Source organism: Nomascus leucogenys, chromosome 16, assembly GCF_006542625.1.
Source record: "Nomascus leucogenys isolate Asia chromosome 16, Asia_NLE_v1, whole genome shotgun sequence".
Classification (NCBI taxonomy): domain Eukaryota; kingdom Metazoa; phylum Chordata; class Mammalia; order Primates; family Hylobatidae; genus Nomascus; species Nomascus leucogenys.
This window is the reverse complement of record NC_044396.1, coordinates 58,471,127-58,496,461: the sequence shown is the minus strand read 5'-3', so window position 1 is coordinate 58,496,461 and position 25,335 is coordinate 58,471,127. Positions and strand designations below refer to the sequence as shown.

The 25,335-nt window shown below is 36.0% G+C and overlaps 1 protein-coding gene across 3 annotated transcripts in view; it reads right to left on the bottom strand.

Annotated features, from left to right (window-relative positions):
- Positions 1-25,335, bottom strand: part of OXR1 (oxidation resistance 1) — a 489,542-nt gene that overhangs the window by 379,661 nt on the left and 84,546 nt on the right. For 2 of the 3 annotated variants that reach the window (XM_012508055.2, XM_012508063.2), the window contains exon 2: positions 19,562-19,722. In XM_012508055.2, coding sequence (XP_012363509.2) covers positions 19,562-19,584 — 23 coding nt within the window. In that variant the 5' untranslated portion in view covers positions 19,585-19,722. Of the gene's footprint in view, positions 1-19,561; positions 19,723-20,871; positions 21,261-25,335 lie in introns of those variants that run through there. The other variant, XM_030794884.1, reaches the window with a different exon arrangement.

The window sequence follows — 25,335 nt, the reverse complement described above, 5'->3', positions numbered from 1 at the left end:
AGAAAGAAAGAAAAAAAAGAAAAATAAGAACACAGGCTTGTTATAGTAAACTTGTATACAAAAAATTGGTCCAGTGTTTATATCAATTAAATGCCACAATAGGAAAAAAAGCATGATCTTACATGCTTGTAATGTTCTTCTCTTGTCAAAAAACAACTTTAAAAAGCAGCTGAAACTGTTAGTTAATATTACCAGAAAGATCTACATATCAATTATGCCTAAAGCCATTATTTTTGGCACTCACACCATAAATCTAGACTCTAGAGTGATAATTTTACACCGTCTGTTCTTAAACTTGAACATGTATCAGAATTACCTGGAGGGCTTGACAGAATACAGATTGCTGAATGCCATCCCAGAATTTCGGATGCAGTAGGGTTGGGATGATGCCTTTAACAGGTTTCCAGGTGATGCTGATTCTGCAAAGCCTAGGAACCACATTTTAAGAGCTCCTTATGCTATACTAATCAACTTAGTTGTCTTGTGGTCATAATTACGGCTAACATCCTGATTGGGTCAAATACAATTATACTCAAAAATCAAACCCATTATATAAGGTATATGGCAGATTAAAGTTGCAATAGTAGAAGCATTGCTTGATTGAAAAAGGATATTGGAAAAGACTCAGCAGTGTAATGAATAGACCAGCTCTTGAGTTTGAAATATACAGTAAGACTTAAGCAGCTGTAGCAAGAGCAGAATTGGAAGTCCCAAAGAAAATCAGACATCAGGCCGGGCACGGTGGCTCACACCTGTAATCCCAACACTTTGGGAGGCCAAGGTGGGTGGATCACCTGAGGTCGGCAGTTCGAGACCAGCCTGACCAACATGGAGAAACCTTATCTCTACTAAAAATACAAAATTAGCCAGGCGTGGTGGCACATGCCTGTAATCCCAGCTACTTGGGAGGCTGAGGCAGGAAAATCACTTGAACCTGGGTGGCAGAGGTTGCAGTGAGCCGAGATTGTGCCATTGCACTCCAGCCTGGGCAACAAGAGTGAAACTCCGTCTCAAAAACAAAAAAAAAAGTCAGACATCAGTGAATGACATTAATGCCAGAGAAATAGAAGAGAGATTAATAGAGTCCTGCTCCTTGAAGAGAGTGGGGGGGAAGCAATGAGATGACAGTCACTCGGGCATCACTGCATCGTAATGGGTTTCCTAAACCACATTCTCATTCCCATGTGGCCCAGTGGTACAGCAGTAAGAGGTTGTCCCAGCACAACCCCTGACACTTGGATGTGCTGCTATTTCTGGAATGCTGCGAGCTTCACTGTGTCACTAAGATACTTGTCCTTGTGATTTCCAGTGTTAATCCCTACAGTAACCTGTCTCTACTTGAGATATTTGAGTAGGTATATTTCTTTGAAAGCTAATTAACAAATTCCAAAAAGATCTTAATGTGACAGGTTGATGGACCAGCTCTAACAAGTTGATTCTTAATATAGATACACGCTTATTACAGATTTCTAGTTTGGTATTTGATAACCACATGAAGTATCAGACAAAAAGAACACAATAAAATAAAAATGAACTGTTAATGCTGATAGAAATATACAAATAGAAAAAGAAGATAGCACCTATGCTACACTAGGTCAAAACAAATCTGATTTTTGTGTTCAGTTATCACCATATTTTCAACAAAAGCAAAGACAAAACAAGGGCATGCCTAGTGTAAAGTTAAAGGGTATAGAAATCATGTAACTGAGTAAGGGTTAAAGCAATTGACATGTTTAGATTAAGAAAAGTTAAAGAAAGGTGGAACAGGAAATGAATATAATGTTTGTTTAATGATTTACTGCTGCCCCAAATAGCATTCACTGCTTAAAAAACAATAATTCTATAGTCGAAATTTCAGAAACTCAGATGACTGTATATCCCTCTTAAATATATCCAGCATAGATTAGCAAATAGAACACGGCTGCCCATGAACTCCTTATGCGATACTAATCAACTTAGTTGTCTTGTGGTCATACTTACGGCTAACTTACCCTGATTGGGCAAATATAATTATGCTAAAAAATATTTTGTTAGATCAGTCGCCATAGCTCACACCTGTAATCCCAGCAATTTAGGAGGCCAAGGTGGGAGGATTGCTTGAAGCCAAGAGTTTGGGATCAGCCTGGGCAACAAAGTGAGAACTCATCTCTATAAATTTTTTTTTTAATTAGGCAAGTGTGGTGGTGCATGCTGTATCTCATCTACTGGGGAGGCTGAGACAGAAAGATCGCCTGGGCTCAGGAATTTAGGTTAGAGTGAGCTATGATCATGCCACTGTACTCTAGCCTGAGCGATAGGGGGAAACCCTCTCTCAAAAAAAAAAAAAAAATAGTGTGTGTATTATCCCAAAAATGCATTTTTGAAGTACTGAAATAACCTATAGTTTGAACTATTGTTTTCCAAAATAATTTGACTGCAGTTCTCCCCCTTTTTGTGTTGATATCTATTAATATATGTTAATTATTCCATAGAGTTCCATAGAATTAATGTTCTGTGGAGCACAATTAGGAAAATGTTACATTAGACATAGCATATACAGTTCTGGGTAAAATAAAAAAGTAGCAATTAGCATAGAAGACTTAGATCCAATGTAGGGGATACTTGTATTAATTCGATTAGCCCAAAAGCATAATGGGTTGCCCATCTGGCTGAGAACCCACAGGAAGGGTTTTCACGAAAGGCTGGATTACCACTTGTTAGGATTTCTGTTGACAGGATACATGGTTTGAGTAATTAGCTGAATTAGATCAGTAGTTCTCACACTCTTATATCTATGAAAGCACACATTTGGAAATTAGAGGTGGAGCCCCCAGTTTAGGGCTAACCACTTCTGATTTTATCAATTAGTGACATCAATGATAATTTATTATCACCTTCATTTTGTAAAAGAATGTCCATTTTAATAACAAAAAGTCAGGAAGGACATCATTTTCAGACTAAAGGAAGAAAATTAGTAACATTAGGCCAATAACTATCTTTATTTTTCTCATTTTGAAGTCTTAGGCCAATATTATTTTTATTTTTCTATTTTGTAACAAGATTCTTTGTCTTTCAGTAGTCCTCGATCATGAACTCAGGCTTTGCAACCCTGTCTTTTATGACTTCACAGCTTCGTTCTACAAAATTTTCTACAATTTTAGGGAAATGCCCCATCAATGTCAGGTAATAATTTATGACGATGAGAAAAGGCTAAGGGACAGTTAGGGCAAAAGATGACAGAACATGAATCTGAGGATATTTCTCCAAAGGGTAGATGCTAAAAATCAACAAGACAAAATGGGAACAGGATTGTTTTATTTTCTTGAATATCAGGAATGTTTTCACCTTAGCTCAAATGAGCCACAGCGCTAATTCACAGCTGGAAATATATCCTCAAAACTCCTCAGTGACCAGTAAAAAAATGTCTGTCTGTATACAGAAACTGAGGTGAGAAGGGTACTTGAGCTCAGGAATTTGAGACCAGCCTGGGTAACATAGTGAGACCCTGTCTCTAAAAATATTTTTAAAATTAGCTGGGTTGGTGGCATGTGCCTGAAGTCCCAGCTACTCCGGAGGCTGAGGTGTGAGGATGGCTTCAGCCCAGGAGTTCCAGGTTGCAGTGAACTATGATCTTGCCATTGCATCCTGGCCTGGGCAGAAGAGCTAAGGCACTCCATGTCTTTAAAAAAGTGTCTGCATACGGTAGGCACAGAATAGCCTTGTGGGAACCAAATTATGTCACCTCTTTTTCTAACGTTGGGCTTTGTTTTTCTTTTTAACCAAACTCTTCAACCAATATTGTATACACACTCTCTGTTCCAAGGCCTAGCTGGGAATCAGACTGAAGGCATTAATGAATGTCCAGCCATTTGTGATTGCAAGGCACCTGCTGAGCACCTGGGACCAGAATTGTGTAACATGACCCCATCCCTTTCCTAGTAGTCAGATGTCTTGTGGATATTTCAACTGGGAAGCTGAAGTTTCAAGTGTCTCCCCATGTATGTTCTGATGATAACTATAGCTCAAAGTTTGACTTCAATTGATCTCATTTATAACCTGCTAAAGATATGTTTTATTCTCCAAATGCTTAAAATCTTAATTGAAAAAAATCTATGGAGGAATATCAAACAAACCTTCAAGAAAATTACTTTCTTATACTCATTTCATGAGAACCTAGAAGTAAACAATGAATGCTTTCACAATGCAAGCAAACTATTTGTCATTAAAAGTATGATAAAACCACAATTACTTTTGCACCAACCTAATAATAGATGGCTTTTAAATCTTTTTATATCATCGTCTTTACAGTGACTTAAAATATCTAGCTAGTTTTCCATAAAAACCCTACTAGCAATATTACAGATTGAAAAAGATCATCAAAATTTCAATGAGCCTGATTCTATGCAAATTCTGTATCTGAATGTAATTTAATGATACTATAAAAACCTCAGGGAAAAATGTCTAAGTGAAAATGCACACAGGGACGTCACTTAATCTGAATTTCAATTTCTTTTGTCATAGTCATGAAAGCACTTTGTATCAGTAATCTAAAACCAAAAAGTAGTTAACCTAATCTAATTTTTTGTCAATTGTTGGAGCAAAAACAATTTTCAATTACAGCGGGAGTCTATGAAGCTAGTGTGCACAAAGCTGAAAAACCATCTGGAACAATAATATTCCTCCTACATGAAATTTATCAGTCAGAAAGGATGGTGGACATCTTAGAACCTCAGCCTTCTGCTATGAGCTCATAGCTGAAATAGGGAGGCCTGGTGAATCTGGCTCTTTATAAAATCGTCTGTCAGTGGAGATTATTCTGTCTCTGTTGCTGCTGCTGGGCGGCTCTGATTACTTAGCACTGAAGTTGCTAAAATCATGCACCATTTTATCTAAACAGACCTAGATAAAAGGAAAATGTTCACTTGAGTTCAACCTTGTATCTATAATTAATAGTTTCAACTCACTAAATATCATTTATTTGACCTCTGTAAGTATAAATGTGAGAACATTTAACTTTCCAAATTCTGAGAAATTAAAACACATTCAAAGGTTCAAACCTAGTTATTATGAAAAATAGATATTTCTTAATATTTGGAAATAGCATTAGCAAGTTAGATAGTATTGAACAATTAACTGATTTTGACCATAATAAAAATGAGTTTGTCTGACCCATCAGTAGGAAAACTTTAATGCTATCCAATAAAGAAAATGTAATCATTAAAAAGAGAAGGAAAATGCACAAATATTAAATATGACTATAAAGCAGTAGTAGAAAAAAAGTAATTATAACGCTATGGTGTATTTCCCAGACATCAAATGGCAAATATCCAGGGAAAAAGATGATTAGCCATGCTCCTTATAGAGGCAGTGATTTATGTGTGTCTAGTAAAAGAAGACTCCAGTAGGCTGTAATATTTGTTTGCTTATAAGATCATTTTTATCCCTTTCTAGGCAATTATGTAATGTTTAAGCTGTCTCAATACACTGAATCTACCAACCTAAGTGCCAAATGAAGGTGGGAGATACACATGAGTGACTTCTGTAATATGGATCATATACCATTGACACTACTTTAGCTAGGAGCCGATTTTAAGTAATTCCCACTATATCAGTAATTCCAAACTTTTTGATTTTACATTCTGATTTTTAAAAAAGATATTAGGGCTGGGTGCAGTGGCTCACACCTGTAATCCCGACACTTTGGGAGGCCAAGGCAGGCAGATCACTTGAGGTCAGGAGTTCAAGACCGGCCTGGCCAACATGGTGAAACCCTGTCTCTACTAAAACTACAGAAATTAGCCGGGTGTGATGGCACACGCTTGCAGTCCCAGCTGCTCAGGAGGCTGAGACAGGAGAATCACTTGAACCTGGGAGGTCGAGGTGGTGGTGAGTTAAGATCATGCCATTGCACTCCAGCCTGGGTGACAGAGCAAGACTCTGTCTAAAAAGATATTAAAGAACACCGTATCTTCCATCTATAACCAGTATCATAGAAGAAACCATATTTTACCGTGAAAAGGATAGAAAGGTCATAATTTTAGAATAAAGTGAATTTTATCCAAGAAGGATGCCTAGTAATTTTATGCCAACATTCTCTCCATAACATGTTAGCACCTGGATGGGTACTGTGTTATACCTGGTTCCTCACTAAAACCACACACACATTAAACAGCCAGTAAAAAAAAATTATTGTTTAATGCACTTTTGTGTTTACATATTGAAATTAGTCTTAAAGTTTATGGGAAAGGGAAGGGATTTAAAAATAAGCAAAAAACACAAGTTGGGCAACTATAATACAGCCATCCCTTAGTATTTATGAAGAACTGGTTCCAGGTCCTACCAACGATACCTAAATCCAAGGATACTCAAGTTCCAGGTATAAAATGGTATAGAACTTACATATAACTATATACATCCTCCCAGAGACTTTAAATCATCCCTAGATACTTATAATACCTAATACAATGCCTACACATTACTTCATTCATGTGGATTCAACATAGTACTTGGTGTGGGCCAAATTCAAATTTTTAAGAACTTTGTGAATTTTTTTCCCTGAATATTTTCAATCTGAGTTTGGCTGAATCTATAAATATGGAACTCATGGATATCGAGGGTGACTTGTATATTCTCAATTTCCACAATTTATAAAAACATAATTCATCTACTGATAAAAGGCAAGGTAAAATGTTTCTATAGATGGCATCTCTTTTAAACAGATTGAGTATCCCTTATTTGAAATGCTTGGGACCAGTAATGTTTTGGATCTTGGATACTTTTGGATTTTGGAATATTTGCATTTATGATGAGATAACTCAGGGGTGGTACCCAAGTCCAAACACAAAATTCATTTATGTTTCATATACACCTTATACACATGGCCTGGAGATAATTTTATATAATATTTTCATAATTTTTTGCATGAAATGGTTTTGACTGTTTTGGCTGTGACCCATCACATAAGGTCAGGTGTAAAATTTTTCATTTGTGGCATCACATCAGTACTCAAAAAGTTTGAGATTTTGGAGCATTTCAAATGTTGAGTTTTCAAATGAGTTTTCAAATTAGGGATGCTTAACATATATCACAGGGGAGAGGCCAAGATGGCTGACTAGAAGCAGCAGTGTTCCAAGGCTCCCATTGAAAAAAAAAAAACATAATAAGCATGTGAATTCTTTACCAGCAACCAAGGTATCCATGTTCTGTCATCAAAATTGATTAGAAGGCTAGTGTGACTCACAGAGAGAAGGAAGAACAGTGGGGTGTGGCAGCCCACCTGAGAGCCACAGGGAGATGGGGAACCCCTTCCCCTGAGCCAAGGGAGGTGCTGAGTGAGCATGCTACCCAGCCAGGGAAACTGCTTTTTCCATGAAACTGTGCAACCCACAGATTGGAAGATACCACTTGTGAACCCATGCCACCAGGCCTACTGTCCCAACCCTGGAACATCTTACAGCCTCTCAGCTGGAATCTGCTTAATCCTGCTGAACTCCTGCGGGGAGGGGCAACCAGCACAGTTGTGACTGCCTGCTGTCTAAGTCCTTTGAGCTCCTTGGGGGACAGGCAGCAGTCAGCACTGGGACTCGCAACTGCCTAACAAGCTAAGCTCCCTGGGCAGGGGAAGGGCAGCACCCATTTCTATAGCTCCAGGCTGTGCTTTTCCCCTGCTGGAGCCAGGGAGGCTTTGTCCCAAGACTTGTCCCCACAGCCCAACACACCTGCTGTGGCAGTCTGCCACCAGAGTGTTTCTTCAGGCATATCCTTCCTCATTGGGTGAGGCTTCCCTGCAGGAAGAGTTATTGGAGAACACAGTACAATCAAGGTAGAACTCAGTATCAAGAAACTCACTCAAAACCACACGATTTCATGGAAACTGGAAAACCTGCTCCTGAATGACTCCTGGGTACATAATGAAATTAAGGCAGAAATCAAGAAGTTCTTCGAAACCAATGAGAACAAAGAGACAATGTACCAGAATCTCTGGGACACAGCAAAAGCAGTGTTAAAAGGAAAACTTATAGCACTAAATGCCCACATCAGAAAGCTAGAAAGATCTCAAATCAACACCCTAACATCACAATTCAAAGAGCTAGAGAGACAAGAGCAAACTAATCCAAAAGCTAGCAGAAAACAAGAAATAACTAAGAGAAGACTTGAAGGAGATAGAGACATGAGAAAACCCTCCAAAAAATCAATGAATCCAGAAGCTGCTTTTTTTGAAAAAATTAACAAAATAGACTGCTAGCTAGGCTAATAAAGAGGGAGAAGAATCAAATAGACACAATAAAAAAAGATAAAGGGATATCACCACTGACCCCACAGAAATAAAAATTACCATCAGAGAATACTATAAACACCTCTATGCAAACAAACTTAGAAAATCTAGAAGAAATGGACAAATTCCTGGATGCATACACCCTACCAAGACTAAATCAGGAAGAGGTCAAATCCCTGAATAGACCAGTAACAAGCTGTGAAATTGAGGCAGTAATTAATAGCCTACCAACCAAAAAAAAAAAGCCCAGGACCAGAAGAATTCACAGCTGAATTCTACCAGAGGTACAAAGAGGAGCTGGTAGTATTCCTTCTGAAACTATTCCAAACAACTAAAAAGAAGGGACTCCTCCCTAACTCATTTTATGAAGCGAGCATCATCCTGATACCAAACCCAGAAATAGACACAAGAAAAAAAGAAAACATCAGGACAATATCCCTGATGAACATGGATGGGAAAATTCTCAATAAAATACTAGCAAACCAAATCCAGCAGCACATCAAAAACTTATCCACAATGATCAAGTTGGGTTAATCCCTGGGGAGCAAGTCTAGTTCAACATGTGCAAATTAATAAGCGTAATCCATCACATAAACAGAACGAAAGACAAAATCACATGATTATCTCAATAGATGTAGAAAATGCCGATGATAAAATTCAACATCCCTTCATGTTAAAAACTCTCGATAAACTAGGTATTGATGGAATATATCACAAAATAATAAGAGCATTTATGACAAACCCACAGGCAATATCATCTTCAATGGGCAAAAGCTAGACGCATTCCCTTTGAAAACTGGTATAAGACAAAGTTGCCCTCTTTCACCGCTCCTACTCAACAGAGTATTGGAAGTTTTGGCCAGGGCAATCAGGCAAGAGAAAGAAATAAAGCCTATTCAACTAGCAAGAGAGGAAGTCAAGTTGTCTCTATTTGCAGATGGCATGATTTTATATTTAGAAAACCCTATCGTGTCAGCCCCAAAACTTCTTGAACTGATAAGCAACTTCAGCGCAGTCTCAGGATACAAAACCAATCTGCAAAAATCATAAGCATTCCTTTACACCAACAATAAGCAAGCAGAGAGCCAAATCATGAATGAACTCCCATTCACAATCGCTACAAAGAGAATAAAATACCTAGAAATACAGCTAAGAAGGGATGTGAAGGACCTTTTTAAAGAGAACTACAAACCACTGCTCAAAGAAATAACTGAGGACACAAACAAACAGAAAAACATTCCATCCTCATGGATAGGAAGAATCAATGTCGTGAAAATGGCCATACAGCCCGAAGTAATTTAGAGATTCAATACTATTCCCATCAAACTACCATTGACATTCTTCACAGAATTAGAAAAAAACTATTTTAAATTTTATATGGAATCAAAGAAGACCTCGTACAGCCAAGACAATCCTAAGCAAAAAGGACAAAGCTGGAGGCATCACACTGCCTGACTTCAAACTAAACTACAAGGCTACAGTAACCAACATAGCATGGTACTTGTACCAAAACAGACACATAGACCAATGGAGCAGAACAGAGACTTCAGAAATAACATGACACATCTACAACCATCTGATCTTCAACAAACCTGACAAAAACAAGCAATGGGGAAAGGATCTCCTCTTCAGTAAATTGTGCTGGGAAAACTGACTAGCCATTTGCAGAAAACTGAAACTGGACCCCTTCCATCACCTTATAAAAAAATTAACTTAAGACGGATTAAAGACTTAAATGTAAAACCCCAAACCATAAAAACCCTAGAAGAAAACCTAGGCAATACCATTCAGGACATAGGCACGGGCAAAGACTTCATGACTAAAATGCCAAAAACAATTGCAACAAAAGCCAAAATTGACAAATGGGTTCTAATCAAAATAATGAGCTTCTACACAGCAAAAGAAACTGTCATCAAAGTGAACAGGCAACCTACAGTATGGGAGAAAATTTTTGCAATCTACCCATCTGACAAAGGTCTAATATTCAGAATTTATAAGGAATTTAAACATATTTAGAAGAAAAAACAAACAACCCCATCAAAAAGTGGGCAAAGAATATGAACAGATACTTCTCAAAAGAAGACATTTATGCAGCAAACAAACATATGCAAAATAGCTTAACATCACTGATCATCAGAGAAATGCAAATCAAAACCACAATGAGATACTATCTCATGCCAGTCAGAATGGTGATTATTAAAAAGTCAGGAAACCATAGATGCTGGCAAGGCTGTGGAGAAATAGGAATGCTTTCACACTGTTGGTAGGAATGTAAATTAGTTCAACCGTTGTGGAAGACAGTGTAGTGATTCCTCAAGGATCTAGAACCAGAAATACCATTTGACCCAGCAATCCCATTATTGGGTATATACCCAAAGGAATATAAATCATTATACTCTAAAGACACATGAACAAGTATGTTTACTGCAGCACTACTTACCATAGCAAAGACACGGAACCAACCCAAATGCCCATCAACTATACACTGGATAAAGAAAATACCACGGAATACTATGCAGCCGTAAAAAGGAATGAGATCATGTTTTTGCAGGGACATGGATGAAGCTGAAAGCCATCATCCTCAGTAAACTAGGAACAGAAAACCAAACCCCGCATGTTGTCACTCATAAGTGAGAGTTGAACATTGAGAACACAGAGAGGGAAACAACACACACCAGGGCCTGTTGGGGAGTGGGGGTTGAGGGGAGGGGTCTTAGAGGATGGGTCAATAGGTGCAGCAAACCACCATGGCACACGTATACCTATGTAACAAACCTGAACACTGTGCAAATATATCCCATTTTTTTAAGAAGAAACAAAAAATAAAAATAAAAAATAGAATAAAATGCAATAAAACAAAACAAAACATATACCATGTCCTTAATTATTCAGATGTGTCAGATTTGTTGAATCTCTTAAAATGTATAATAATGAGAAACTGGTTATATTCATGAAAATGGTTTTCCATTACCTTGGTATCTTTTTTTTTTTATTATATCTTATTTTTCTGCCATATGTTTGTATTAAGAATACAATATGAATTATTTTCATAAACTTTGAAGAACATAGAGAAATCCTTTTGAATTTAGAAATCAGATTGTGTCAAGACTCTGTTTTCAACACTCAATTATTCCTATCACTGAATTTCTCTAAATTTACATTTCATATGAACTCTCACCTGTAACCTAGAAAGGGAGGGCAAAATTTCCCATCACATTTAGAACACACTCCAGTCTTTCTCTTGGCCTATATGCCTCCCTGCTACCTCTCTAAGCTCAGTTCCTGGGACTCTCCCCTTTATTGGCTGTTTTCCACCTACCTAGCTTCCTAGATGGTTCCCCAAGCATACCAGATACTTTTCAGTCTCAGGTTCTTTGTCCTTTCTGTTTCTCTGCCTGAAATAGTTTTCCTCTGAGTTGTATAGTTCATTTCTGCTTAAATGTCACCTCTGAGGAGCCTCTTCATACCACCTCCCCAATCCTCTGCCATCATACTCTATCTTTATGAGCTGCTTATTCTTCAAAATACATATCACTATCTGTCATGCTGACATATTTTTATCTATATCTGTCTTCAGCACAGATATAGATAAAAATTAATCTAAGCTTCATGAGAGCAGAAATTTCTGTGTCATTCATCATTCTCTCCACAGCATTGAAAATAGTAAATTGTACAATGTAGATGTTCAAAAATTTGTTGAATAAAGAAATGAATGAATATAAATATTTTTAAATTCTAATTTAATAAAAATAATACACTGCCTGTTTAGAAATAAATTATACTAATTTATCTCTAATTGTGCAAGAATTATTTTAAAATTATTTATTCATAAACTAACTTTAAATTATTCTCACAGCTCATATCAATGAACCTACTCTTAAAAGTGGAACATAGATAGGGCGTGGTGGCTCACGTCTGTAATCCCAGCACTTTGGGAGGCCAAGGCGGGCAGATCACGAGGTCAGGAAATCGAGACTATCCTGGCTAACACGGTGAAACCCCGTCTCTACTAAAAATACAAAAAATTAGCTGGGCATGGTGGCACGCACCTGTAGTCCCAACTACCTGGGAGGCTGAGGCAGGAGAATCCCTTGAACCCGGGAGGCGGAGGTTGCAGTGAGCCGAGATTGCACCATTGCACTCCAACCTGGGTGACAGGGCAAGACTCCGTCTCAAAAAAAAAAAAAAAAAAAAGGAAACATAAAACTAAGTGTAAATGAATGCAGTGAATTCTTTTATTGACCATATAATGGTAATGAAAAGTGATTGTTTAAACTGGAATAGTTTTATAATCAAGCTGGAATCTTTTCACAATTTTAAAAACAAATAAAAAACAAACAAAATGTAATACATAAAAGAAGATGGAGAATGTATACTAGGATAACACAATGTTGATAATTACGGAAAATAGTGTTTAAGATTTGACAGTCAATTTTATTTGATCATGCTGAAAATAACATCTGTTAGCCTACATATCTATTTTGATAACTAAATTATATCGTAGACGATTTGCTGGTCTTTTACCTAATTGTTCAAGTCCACAAATGGGTGGTGTGTAGAAACTCTAGCCTTAAGGTTTGGAACAGACTGCCCAGTTTTATGTTAAAGCTTCTATAGTCTAAGGAAATATTGGTGTGATAATTCACTGTAGATCTTCCACAAGAGAGTAAATTATGATTCATTTGAGAATGATGAAAAGTCTTATTTCAAAGCATAAATCTAAATTATTTGACCTGGATGACATTCAAAAGGAAGATGATATATGTGACCCATTATCAACCCCTGAAGAACACTTGATTTTCATGTTTATATTTTTCCCCAAACCTAGTTGTAAGCTGGTGATGATCAATCAATTATTTCTAATGACTTATGACCAATAGCAAGTTTGAGAAGGAGGGCTGGTCAAGGTTACAGGTCTAGTAGGCTTTGGAAAAGAAAGAGAATAGAACTTATTAGTCCCTGTGGGGTTTGAACCTGCAACCTCAGGCTCATTAAATGCACAGGAAATCAAACTCTTCTACCTAGACCAAAACTTACCAAGCATTTCCTTTCAAGGATGTGATTTATGTCTAGTTGGCATTAGTTTTTAAAGACAAAATTAAAATATAGTGTTTTACTAATTATTTGACTATTCAAAGAGAAATAATTTGAGGGAGATATAAGAAGAAAAATATCCAAGTCTCTTATAAATGTCTAATTTTTAAAAAGTTATTCTAAAGGCACATAGCTTAAAGCCAAAAAATGGTTACAGATTCTAAAAATGTAGTGTATTTAATTAAAGTGTCAATCCCAAATCAAAATAGTATTAATCATTTTACTAATGAAAGACTTTCAACTTGAAAAGGCATATTTTGAATAGAAAGACATTGGCATTTTGTAGAATTCATTAAATTTAACTTTAACCCAAATAATGATACTTTACCTTAAAGTTTTATGTAATTTGGGAGGACACATTTTTCATTCCTCTTGAGCTTTTGTTTTGGCTATTCTATTCTTTTTTTTTCTCTTCCTAGGTTATTTTCTCTTAATTTATGCTCCCCTAAACTTGAGTTACTCTACTCTGTCTCTACTCCTTTACAAGCTGACCATTTCCACTTAACAGGAAGATTCTTTGGTTTCAGGCTCTCAAACCCACTCTCTTCTCAGTACCGTAATGGAACAGTCATTCATTCAACATGAACTTACCACTGCGAAATACTCATATTATCTCACAACTAAGCTTTTCCTATCACACAGAGGTCTCCTTTAAAAAAAAAATAGAAATATCAGTCTTATATTCATGTCTAACCTTTCTCTTTATTTTTTCCTTTTTGACAACAATAGACCCTTCAAAATTCTGACTTTTCCTCCTTTACTATAAAACTGGGGCTAATAACTTCCCTTACAATCTCTATTTATCCACATTGTTCCCCCTGCAGGTCCTGATTGTTCCAAAAATAGAGACAGTTCAAGCCTGTACTTCCTCTGCCATTGCAAATACAAGTACATTAGTATTGTCCCTAAGAGCTTGCAATTTAGCAGCATAAATAGGACAAGTAGTTTGCAAAAGAATGGCTATAGAAATTTTTGAGAAGATAGTTTGATTTCCCCATTCCTCCTCCTTAAAATGAAGTGGCTGCTTCCGTCTCTCCAGAATTTTCTCCTCCTAAATGCAGGTGCCAAAGAACAATATAGAATGATTCAACTTCTTCATTTATTCATTAAATAAGAAGTTAGATATAAATATTATAAGTAATGTGAATAATCTGACAAAGCAAACTTTCCGCATTTCTAATTTTGCATTTTTCTCAACTCTAAAATTCTAAAAAAAATTATTACTTTTTTTGTTTTTGTTGTTGTTGTTGTTGTTGTTGTTTAGAGATGGAGTCTTGCCCTGTCACCCAGGCTGGAGTGCAGTGGTGTCATCTCTGCTCACTGCAACCTCTGCCTCCTGGTTTCAAGTAATTCTCCTGCCTCAGCCTCCTGAGTAGCTGGGACTACTGGTGCGCGCCACCACCCATGCAAATTTTTTGTATTTTTAATAACGATGGGGTTTCACCATGTTGGCCAGGCTGGTCTTGAACTCCTGACTTCAAGTGATCCACCTGCCTCGGCCTCCCAATGTACTGGGATTACAGGCGTGAGCCACTGCACCCAGCCTAAAAAAAATCATTACTTTTGGATAAAGAGAATAATTCAAATGTATTTATTTCCTATTAAAGTGTTATTGAAATTGCCAACATTCATAATAGTATTTTAAATGATAAACATATGTAATGAAGATCATTCACCATTTCTAAATTTAGTCAAAACATTAATAACTTACCCAACTTAGGCTTTGTTATTTTTCCAATCTGTAGGCATGCAAAATGGAATATTTTGTTGACTTCTGATAAAACTCTACTAACCAACTGCAGTATTTCTCAGTTACCAGCACATTACTTGATGTTTATGAGGAACTAAATCTGGGAAAAGGGTGAGCATACATAATGGACCCCTTTCTAAAACTAAAAAAAAAAGAAGATGAATTAACAAGACTCTTTCTCAGAAACATTATTTCTTCCAGGGCCTTGATGTCTACAATCCGGGTAGTTGCAACAAGATAGGGCTCTGCTGCATACCCTGAATGGCACAATACTTTGTGACCAATAATCTCTGAATAATTTTCCCCACAGCAGAAATATTTACAATCGTATAAAAGAAAAGTGGAAGCTATCTGAAGGTCCAACCTAGATAGCTAAACAATACTACTGCCACGCGATGATACACCAGCCTCTATAGGTGATGATGTGGCTCTATATCCACCAAATGGAGTGAGGACCATAGAAACGGTTCACTAAAAACAGAAGATGGCAAAGTATTATACATGGTTTGAGTCTAATTTTGCAAAAAAAAAAAAAAAAAACAGTGAATATATGCAGAAAATAATATACATAAACGTTTTAAACAATGGTTTTCTGTGAATGATAAGATTTAGGTCATTTTTAGTTTCTGCTATATAATTTTTCTGTAGTGTTTGACCCTTTGCAATTAGTTTATTTCTTTATATTTAGGAATAAATGCAAGAGGTGTATTTGTATTTCTGAAAAATAAGTCATTTCATCCCAAGCAGGAAAAACAAATATCCCTTTTGTTTTCAAACACATTCTGCACGTACCTTTTATCTTTTAAAGCACTTATCACATTAAACCAGAGCTATTTGATCACTTATCAGTCTTCTGGCTTATAAATGAGCTCCAAGAAGAGCAGTCATTACTTTTAACCAATACTGTTTCCCTGTGTTTAGCACAGGACATGGCATATTATAGATGCTCACTAGTTTTTGAGCGGCTACTTGGATTCTGCCTTTCATCCAGTGACTTCTTTCTCCCATACATGGCTCTAGTAGAATTACTATCACCTCCACAAGATGCTGTCCAGTCTTTAACAGATTTGGGGACCAAAATTAAAGTGTGTGCAGGCATCATGGTGAAAAATAATTTGGGTCAAAAAGATGTCATCTTGCAAAATCAGTTGAGCCTTCACTAGGATCCCTATTAACATACTGAGACTCTCCACTACTAAACCAATTCCTTGCTACTCTCCAGGCCCTACTACACACTAAGTTCCCACTATTTTAGTGTTACTGTACATATGTTGACCAGTATTTTGTCTCCAGTTACTTAACCAGGCTACCAGAAACAATTCTTTCCCTCAGATTAGCCTGGAACCTGTCACTTGTTCGTTGTTTTCTGCAACAGATTCTGCACATCCCTTTGTTTCTATTTCAACCAGCATCAACTTACTCATTGTCTCTCTCTGATCATTATTTACTAAATAGGAAGATTCATGAAACAATCAAGTTCCACTATTCCTTTTTTCCAACTGAGACAGTAGTTTCCTGGAAACTTGGAAGTTTCCTGGATTAAATATGTTTCTTAGATTTTACATGAAATGGCTAAAGTATTTATATATTTTTTCAAGTATCATACATATAACTATTAGAGAAAGAAGTTTTTTTAATGTATAAAAAGATAACTTTCTTATACAGGGTATTTAAAAGCTGGGAGAATTGCTTAGGTATTTGTAAATATGCCTGTAACTATACTAATCTATGCATTTAAAATTCCTAGGTTTTCTGTGAGAGTCACAACAGGCATCCTGCACTTCCCACATTAACCTCAGAGTTACATTTTAAAATCAACACGTGGATATGGTCAACTAATACGATGTCATGGTAGGCAGACTACGCTGTTCACAGATTGCAGGAAGTTTTGACTAGAAGCTCAGTTGGTAACATTGACAAGAAAGCCAAGCAGACAGAGTCTGGCAGAAGTGGAACTCAGAATCATTGGGGCAAACATTGGCAGTGCTAATCCAACTCCTAGACACAAAGAAGCTGCCCTGCGAGGCTGACCTCTGTGTTTAGCAGATGGATCCTTTATTGACAGGTGTATCCTGCCAAGTGTATCCTATCCTGATTCCTTTGAATACTGGAAGCACGTAGCTCTCCTTGTTATGATTATGTGGTTATCAGCCAAACTTCTGATCTAGATTCCCGTGTAGTTTTCCACAACAGTTAGAGAATGCACTAGTCAGGCTAAATCAAGCATGGCATACACTTAAATGTTACATGTTTTATTTTAAATTAATAATCTTTCAACCTAGTTAATTTTCCCATATCAGTCAATATTTTCATGTCTTTGTTTCAGATTTCAAAACAGAGAGCCCGATAAAGGATTGTAACCGCTTAACTAAATTAATGTAATGATGAGTTACTATGCATTCCTACTGAAATATTTATAAAACAATAATCCCCAAAGTAAAAATTATAAGATGTTAGGAATATAGAAGAATTACAAAGGTTATTGTAAAAAAAAAAAAAGGTTAATGATGTCTAAACTAGGTATCAGTGACATAAATCAGTGACTCGTTTTGCATGTTTTAGATTTACTTTCTTGTCTCCTTTGCTGCCAGCACTTGGGCAACCCAAATGCTAAGTGGGAGAATGAGGATGCCAAACACCTCACAGCTGCATGGCGGGGGTGACACTGGTAAAACAAATTAATAGCTCCCTGCATGGAAATCTAATGCAGAACACTAGCTAGAAATCGAGGACCACACTGATAAAAATATTCAAGAATCATTTCTATAAAATCTGAACCTGTAACACGGAAAGAATTCTTACAAATTCCACATAGATGAATTCTATAAGATAGCCTCACAATTTAAAACTTTCATTTAGAAGGATAACGTTTATTTACCATTGAATTACCTGCTTTCATTTTTTCACTCATTTCCACAGCATGCACTTACAGAATATCTACTAAATTCTAGGTGTTGTGCTGGACAATTGGGCTGGAACTATCACATGCAGTCTCTCTCTTTGTGGAGTTTTGGAGCAACAATCATATCCTCATATCACATCAAAGCAGTTAATAGAAGTACGCACCGAGGCCAGGCCTCAATGTTAGCCCTGCCCTGACCCTGTGAATCAGGCTGCACTGCACGCTATCTTGAAATACAACAATCATACCTGTTTCAATCTCCTCCTCCCCCTTTCCTTTTCCTTTCCCCAACCCTCCCCTCCCCCTTCTTTGACATGCTCCCTGCTTTTTGAGAATTCATCTCCTACACACAATTTGCCAGGAGTATAATTCCTTTAAGGAAACGTGTCAAGGTCTCCCAGGAGTTCGAAATGACTCACAGGTTCTACAAAAATTCCATTTTTAAAAACTTTAAATGATAATTTAAATAGTAATATATTAAGAAAACATACTGTGCAGTAATAATTCACAATTTAAATGAAATTTGTTTGATTATACTTTAGTTTCTTTCTTTTTTTTTTTCAAACTGAGATTCTTAGCACCCAGGCCAAAAGATCCAAGGATACCTTCTAGGGAGTCCATAAAAAGTGGGTCCTTCAGAAACATGACTCCGAATCTAAACAAATAATTATATCCTTGCCCTAAAAAAATTGCTTACTTCACTAAAAATAAATTTATGGAGCTAAGTTGAGCCAGTAACAACTGTTTAATCTGATGCTATCTACATTTCCAGCACAAATTGAAGAGCAAGGATAAAATGAATTCTTAAAGAAATGGAAAAAATTACCAGAGTTTCCTCATATTCACGTATTGAATACTGTAAATTTATATAAATGTCACCTATTCACCTCTTTATATAAAAAAGTCAAAGTTCAATAAAATACCTTCAAATTTATCCCTACTAGTATTGCTCTTCATTGCTATAGAAAAGCTCATTTTTTGTCAGAAAAATATCCTTACACTTCTTCTTTTAAATCCCAAACAGCTTTTAACATGCACTGAAAGTCAAAGATTATTTAGAATGCCAGCTATTTAGAGATGTGCATCTATAACAAATTTTTCTCTTCCATATTTCAGTTCTATTCAGTTTAATCTGGGTAGATTTGTTGAAATACAAAACCTGAAGAAAAGAAGTACTGATGAGCAAATATCTACCCCACACTGACAGTCACCCATATAGCTTGTTAGTCCTATATCTGGGAATATACCGATAGCAAGGAATACTGAAAGGATATTCTATTACTTCTCTCTCCTAGGGTGTGCTGGGAAGAAAGATATTGCATGTCACTCAGATTCAGTGTGAGGCTTCAATCCTTTCCAGAGCCCCCAGATATCACAGCACTGAAAGTGTCAGACTTCTAACCCTAGGTTGCTTTCCTTACCCTAACATGGGACAATAATCTTTGGAAAACAGATTTTTAAGTTTTCTCTCTGCCCAAGCTCTGCCTGTACAACTCCCTCATAAAATATTGCTCATGATATATATTCATTTATATTTAAGGCAAGAAAACCATTCACTCACCATGATAGATTAGATACAGACATTGCAGCAACTTGTCGAGTAGTCTTCTCTTGATTCCAGAACAGCGAATTGGCAGGTCAAGTCGACAACACCACTAAAAATTTTAGCTTTGCTTCTGGAATGATGCAGAAACCACTTAGCTACTCACAGTTTGAGAAGACCTATAAAGAAAAGAAATAAATGAATATCTTTAGTACCTGGTGTATACGGTTTGTCACAGATTTATTTCATCCAAATCAATGGTTTTGTCATGGTATAAGATACAAAAAATATGATTTTTTTCTTAAAATATAAGACATGTAATAAACCAAAGATAAAATTAACCAACCATATGATGAGCTGAATGCTTTACTTTTAAAACCATCTGAAAGGTTAATAAAACATTCAATCCCTGAAGTAGAGAATTCAGGGAAATGAGAGAATGTGATTTGGTGGAACCAAATATTTTTTCATAAGGTTATACTCTCCAAATCAACTTTATATACCTGTGATAAGAAGACTAGAACAAAGATCCTGATTAGCCCATAGCAGATAGAAAGAAAGAAAGAAAGAAAGAAAGAAAGAAAGAGAGAGAGAGAGAGAGAGAGAGAGAGAGAGAGAGAGAAAGAAAGAAAGAAAGAAAGAAAGAAAGAAAGAGAAAAGAAAGAGAAAAGAAAAGAAGGAAAGGAAGGAAGAAAAGAATTCCATGACACAAGTTACCATCATACCCAAGGCTTTAACAAAAAATTATTCATTAAATAATTTAGTGAATTAAATTATTCACTAAATAATAGGAAAAATGATTTATATTGATTAGCATGGGGGAGATAAGCCAGGGTGTTATGTATGTGACAAATATGACAAACATCTCCACACATATATTTTGACATCTACTATAGTGTCCTATGATTTTGAATCAAAATCATTCAAATTAATTCCATAGTACGGTTAGCACTTTATTCAGTCAGGTCATTAATCCAGTGTTTTTCAGTTAAACAAATACCTATTGAGCATATCCTATGTGAACATACACTATCCTAGCTATAGCTCAGGGTTGAATGAATAAGATATTATTCTTGTGCTCAAATAATGTTTTATGTAAAATAAGATGGTTTCAATAAAATAGGGAAAATGTTCTAATAAAGGTACATACAGGGCATGTGGGAGCACAGAAGATGGGGCTTCTAGCCCAGTCTTAGGGAATTGGAAAGGATTTCCAAAGAGCCCCAAATGACTACCGCTAGGCTTGGCTACAAGTTTAAGAAAAAGCAACCCTAAATAAAGTGGCTTAGAAAAGACTTTATTTTTCTCTCATACAAATAAATCTCGACCTAAGAAGGCCAAGGCATATATGGCAATTCCATGGACACCAGGGAAGGAGGTGTCTTCTTTCTTGTAGTCCACCCTTCTCAATCATGTGTTTCCCTTCATGGTCCAAGAGGTTGCTGAGCTCCAGCGAACATGTCTGCATTCCTGCCAGCAGAAAGGAGGAGGAAGAAAAGAAAGATGCTTCCTAACATTTACACATGACATTTCTGCCTACATTTTATTGGCCAGCGCTTAGTCATTTGGCCACTCTTACTCTAAGGATAATTGGAAAATGCAGCCATTATTCGGGGCATCTAGTGTCCTAACTGTAAACCAAGGAAGGTGGGGAAGTGGATACTGGCAGAAAGCTAGCAGCGTCTGCCACCACATTTGAGACTTGGTGAACTTGACCCCCAAAGTTTTGTGGTTTTTTACTTACTGCAAAGCAGAAAACATGAGGCAAAGGACAGATGGAATCAATCCGTTGTTTACTGATAATTTTACATGTTATATTTATAATTTTAAATATCAAACTTCAGCTTCCTTAAGTCATTCATAAGCAAACAAAATATTTCTCGTGCCCTATTACTCTTAGTATTAATGATACAAGGATTAATAAAATATAATATTTACATAGAAAGAACTCGCCATTTAACATAGAGGCCATCATATTTTTAAAAAAGGACAAAAATAAAGCACACTCTGAAAATTGTTGTGTGCATACAAGTGCATATAAGTGGCTATCAAGGAATAAAGCAAGAACCATGATTTTAATGAATTCTAATTTTACCTGGACCCTGACTACCAGAATAATAATATTGGCCAGCCAGTGAAGTAAGCAGCTATGAAGGTTCATCCACATCCTAACTTGTCTGTTTACATTCCAAAAAAGGCTGTCTGTTCTGTCCTCGGTAAAATTGTTACGGCACATAGACTTACATCTGTAAAGGCAAAGGAACTCCAAATTCTGACACCACAACAGTTAGCTTCAAAAGTTTCTAAGCTGTGTTGCCTGATTTTTATCGAGGGTTCAGTTTACCAAAAATATATATATATATTTTATATATATATATATATTTTATATATATATATATTTTATATATATATATATTTTATATATATATATTATATATATATATATAGGCTGGGCGCGGTGGCTCATGCCTGTAATCCCAGTACTTTGGGAGGCCGAGGCGGGCAGATCACGAGGTCAGGAGATCGAGACCATCCTGGCTAACATGGTGAAACCCCGTCTCTACTAAAAATACAAAAAATTAGCCGGGCATGGCGGCGGGCGCCTGTAGTCCCAGCTACTCCAGAGGCTGAGGCAGGAGAATGGCGTGAACCCGGGAGGCGGAGCTTGCAGTGAGCTGAGATCCAGCCACTGCACTCCAGCCTGGGTGAAAGACTGAGACTCCGTCTCAAAAAAAATAATAATAATAATAAAATATATATAGACATATATATATAGACATACATATACATATACACACACATATATACACACATATATATATACAAATATATATATGGAATATTGTCTGATGCAATTCATTCTTCTAGATACATTTAATTCCATCTTTAGAGAACCGTGTATCTGGATGTTGTTATTTTTATACCTAATCAAATTGCTTTTACTAAATTACACTTTGGAGTTTTGCCAAGTTTGCATTGGGAGACATCATTTAAAAAAACAATCAACAAGCAAAAACCCAGACTATGAAATCAACTATTAGGCTTAGTGGACAAGTTGCCAACACACAAATGTTGCCTTTATGAGCACTTAAAGGAAAAAAAATTGTGTTAGGTCTCAACACCTGTAAAACTATTATTCTAAATTTCTGGGTTACTTTTATCCTAGGGTCATTACTGCAACTTACTACACTTCTTTCCTTGCATTAAATTAGGGGAAGCTCTGAAACAAACCTGTGACATTTTTTAAGAACTATTCAAGACTTCTGCTAACCTTTTTTTTAATTATTCTTTTTGCCAACTTCAATTTTAACCTTTTTTAAATAAACACACAGATATATACAAACATATGCATACATATATATATATTATTTAATGTAAATACACATAAAATCCCCCTAAGTCCTTTTCGAAATAAGAAAGTGTAAAACTAATAACCACAAGTGGAGAATTGTTTGCTTCTGCAGAATGTAAAAATAATACAAAAACAAACTGGATCCTAGAATCTTAGATAGAGCCATATGAACCCATTGCTTTTGTAGGTCAAAAATGGTCAAATATTGTCAATGTACATGGTACAACTTAATATAACTGAAGAGTTGACCAAGATAGCCTTAATGTTCTGATGTTTCTCTCAGTTTGACTAAACTTTAGGTGGGTTTCTTCCTGTCTATGTCCTCCTGACTTCCTTTTTCTTAGGGTATTTACTTCAAGACAGTTGCAATTGTAAATCCATTCTCTGCCCCTTTGAGATGCAAATCTTGTGTCAACCACCTCACAGTTTCATAATACAGTAATGTATTTCTCAAGGACCTGGGAGCCATCCCTTTAAAAGGTAGACATTGAAAAAGATAGCTTTGCTAGCTGCCTCTCCCTCTGGGAGGGTAGAAGTCTAATTTAAGTAAGTGCCAATTAGTAAACAAAGATGGCATAATCAAATTGACCAACCATGCCCTCCTGCAATGTCCTCTAGAACTTTTCTGCTAGCTCAATCCAGCACTTAAAAACACTTCTGCCTTTTGTTTTAGTGGAGTTGTGTTCAGTCTCTCTCCTCTATTGCAATAATATGGAATCCAGTTTTCCTTGCAGCTGTTTAACTCTGTCTGATGCATTTTTTCGTCGACAGGGTATTGTTTTTAGTCCTTAAAGTTCAGGATAATTTCCTAAGATCCTAGCTATAATGTTTAAAAGTGCAATCTTTGCTCAATGTCCTTTACCTGCAATAACTACCAACTTGGAATTTTATAAGCTTATATGTAGATTTCTAAAATGAAATAAATATTAAAGAATTGCATTTTTTCTGATGACACCAAAAAATAAAAAAATTAAAAATAAAAAAACTTACATGTTTATAAGAAGTAAATATCCAAACACAGAAAAAAATGTATAGTGACCATTCATAGCAATAATTATACTAATCACTCTAATATTCATTTTGTTGTTATATTATCTTTCCTTTTCTTTTACAACTTGTAACTACCTGACTTATTTTGTCAAGAATAGCCACAATGTGCCTACCAGGCACTCAAAGCTTACTGAGTTGAAAAAAATTAAAAAGTCTGTTATATTTACATTTTTATGATATGATTTTTTTTAAAAACCCTGTATTGGGCTTGTTATTTTTTTAATTACATTTAAATGATTGATTGCTTATCAATGTAATCTTTCCAGAGAAAACATCTTTAAAATCTTCACACAAGTTTAAATTTTGTGTTCGTTTTGGTGATTCATAATCTTAACACAAATCTCCAACATCATTCTCCACACTTACGTATGAATTCATAGGTTTCAGCCAAAATTCTAACATTGCCAAGAGTGAGATCTGCCCCTTTTTCACAAGAGAAAGACTGTATCTTCATATTAGAGGAAACTTTTTAAAATATATGGAGTGATTTGACTTCCCCTGAATGCCCAGCTATGATATAAGCTATAAGCATAAACACAATTGTTCTTTTTAGGTCACTCTTTTAGTGCAATATTAAGGAAAATAGGATGTGAATTTAATAAACCCTTTCTCTTTTAACATATTTATTAAAATGTGAAGAGTCCTTGAATACAACAATGGATTATTGGGATGATACTTTACCAAAATAATTATTTTAATCATTTTATTCATGAATAAGATTTTAGGCTTCAAATCCAGCTGAAAAAAAAATACTATATTCTAATAAATTCGTTTCATTGTAATTACTTTGCCATTTCACAAATCTTCTGTGAAGTGATTTTATTTAAGCAAAAGACACATTTTTCTAACCTACTTCTATGCATTCCTAGATGCTGCTGTATCATTAAGATCTTAAAATTCTATGAATATCTGTTTAAGTAACCTAGTGCATAATAAATATGTTTTCTATATTTCATATTTAAAACAGTAAATCTATAAAAACAGTTCTTGGAAGAAGAACCAAAATGGTTCAAGGTTTTGACCGTAAGCACCATAAGCATTAAGTGTACACAGTGAATTACATCGCCTTGCCTGCAGAAAATTAGGCTTCAAGTCCAAAGGGGATACTAAATATTACAGATAATTTCAAACTGGGATATCCAAGGGTCCATTGGATTTTGTTTTAAGAGATGTACTGTGCAGGTAATGAGGTACATATATATTTGAATTCCACTCGGGGCACTACAAGAGATAATGGGCATAAAATGAAGAATAAAATGCATGAGGTATGAAGAGAAGACTTTTATGCTAAAGATTCAAATAAATGTTAGCAGAACAAATTATCAAAGAAATATTAGACTCTTTTGAGTTTTACAAGGTGGATTCCTTTTTATTTTCACATCAAATCTAA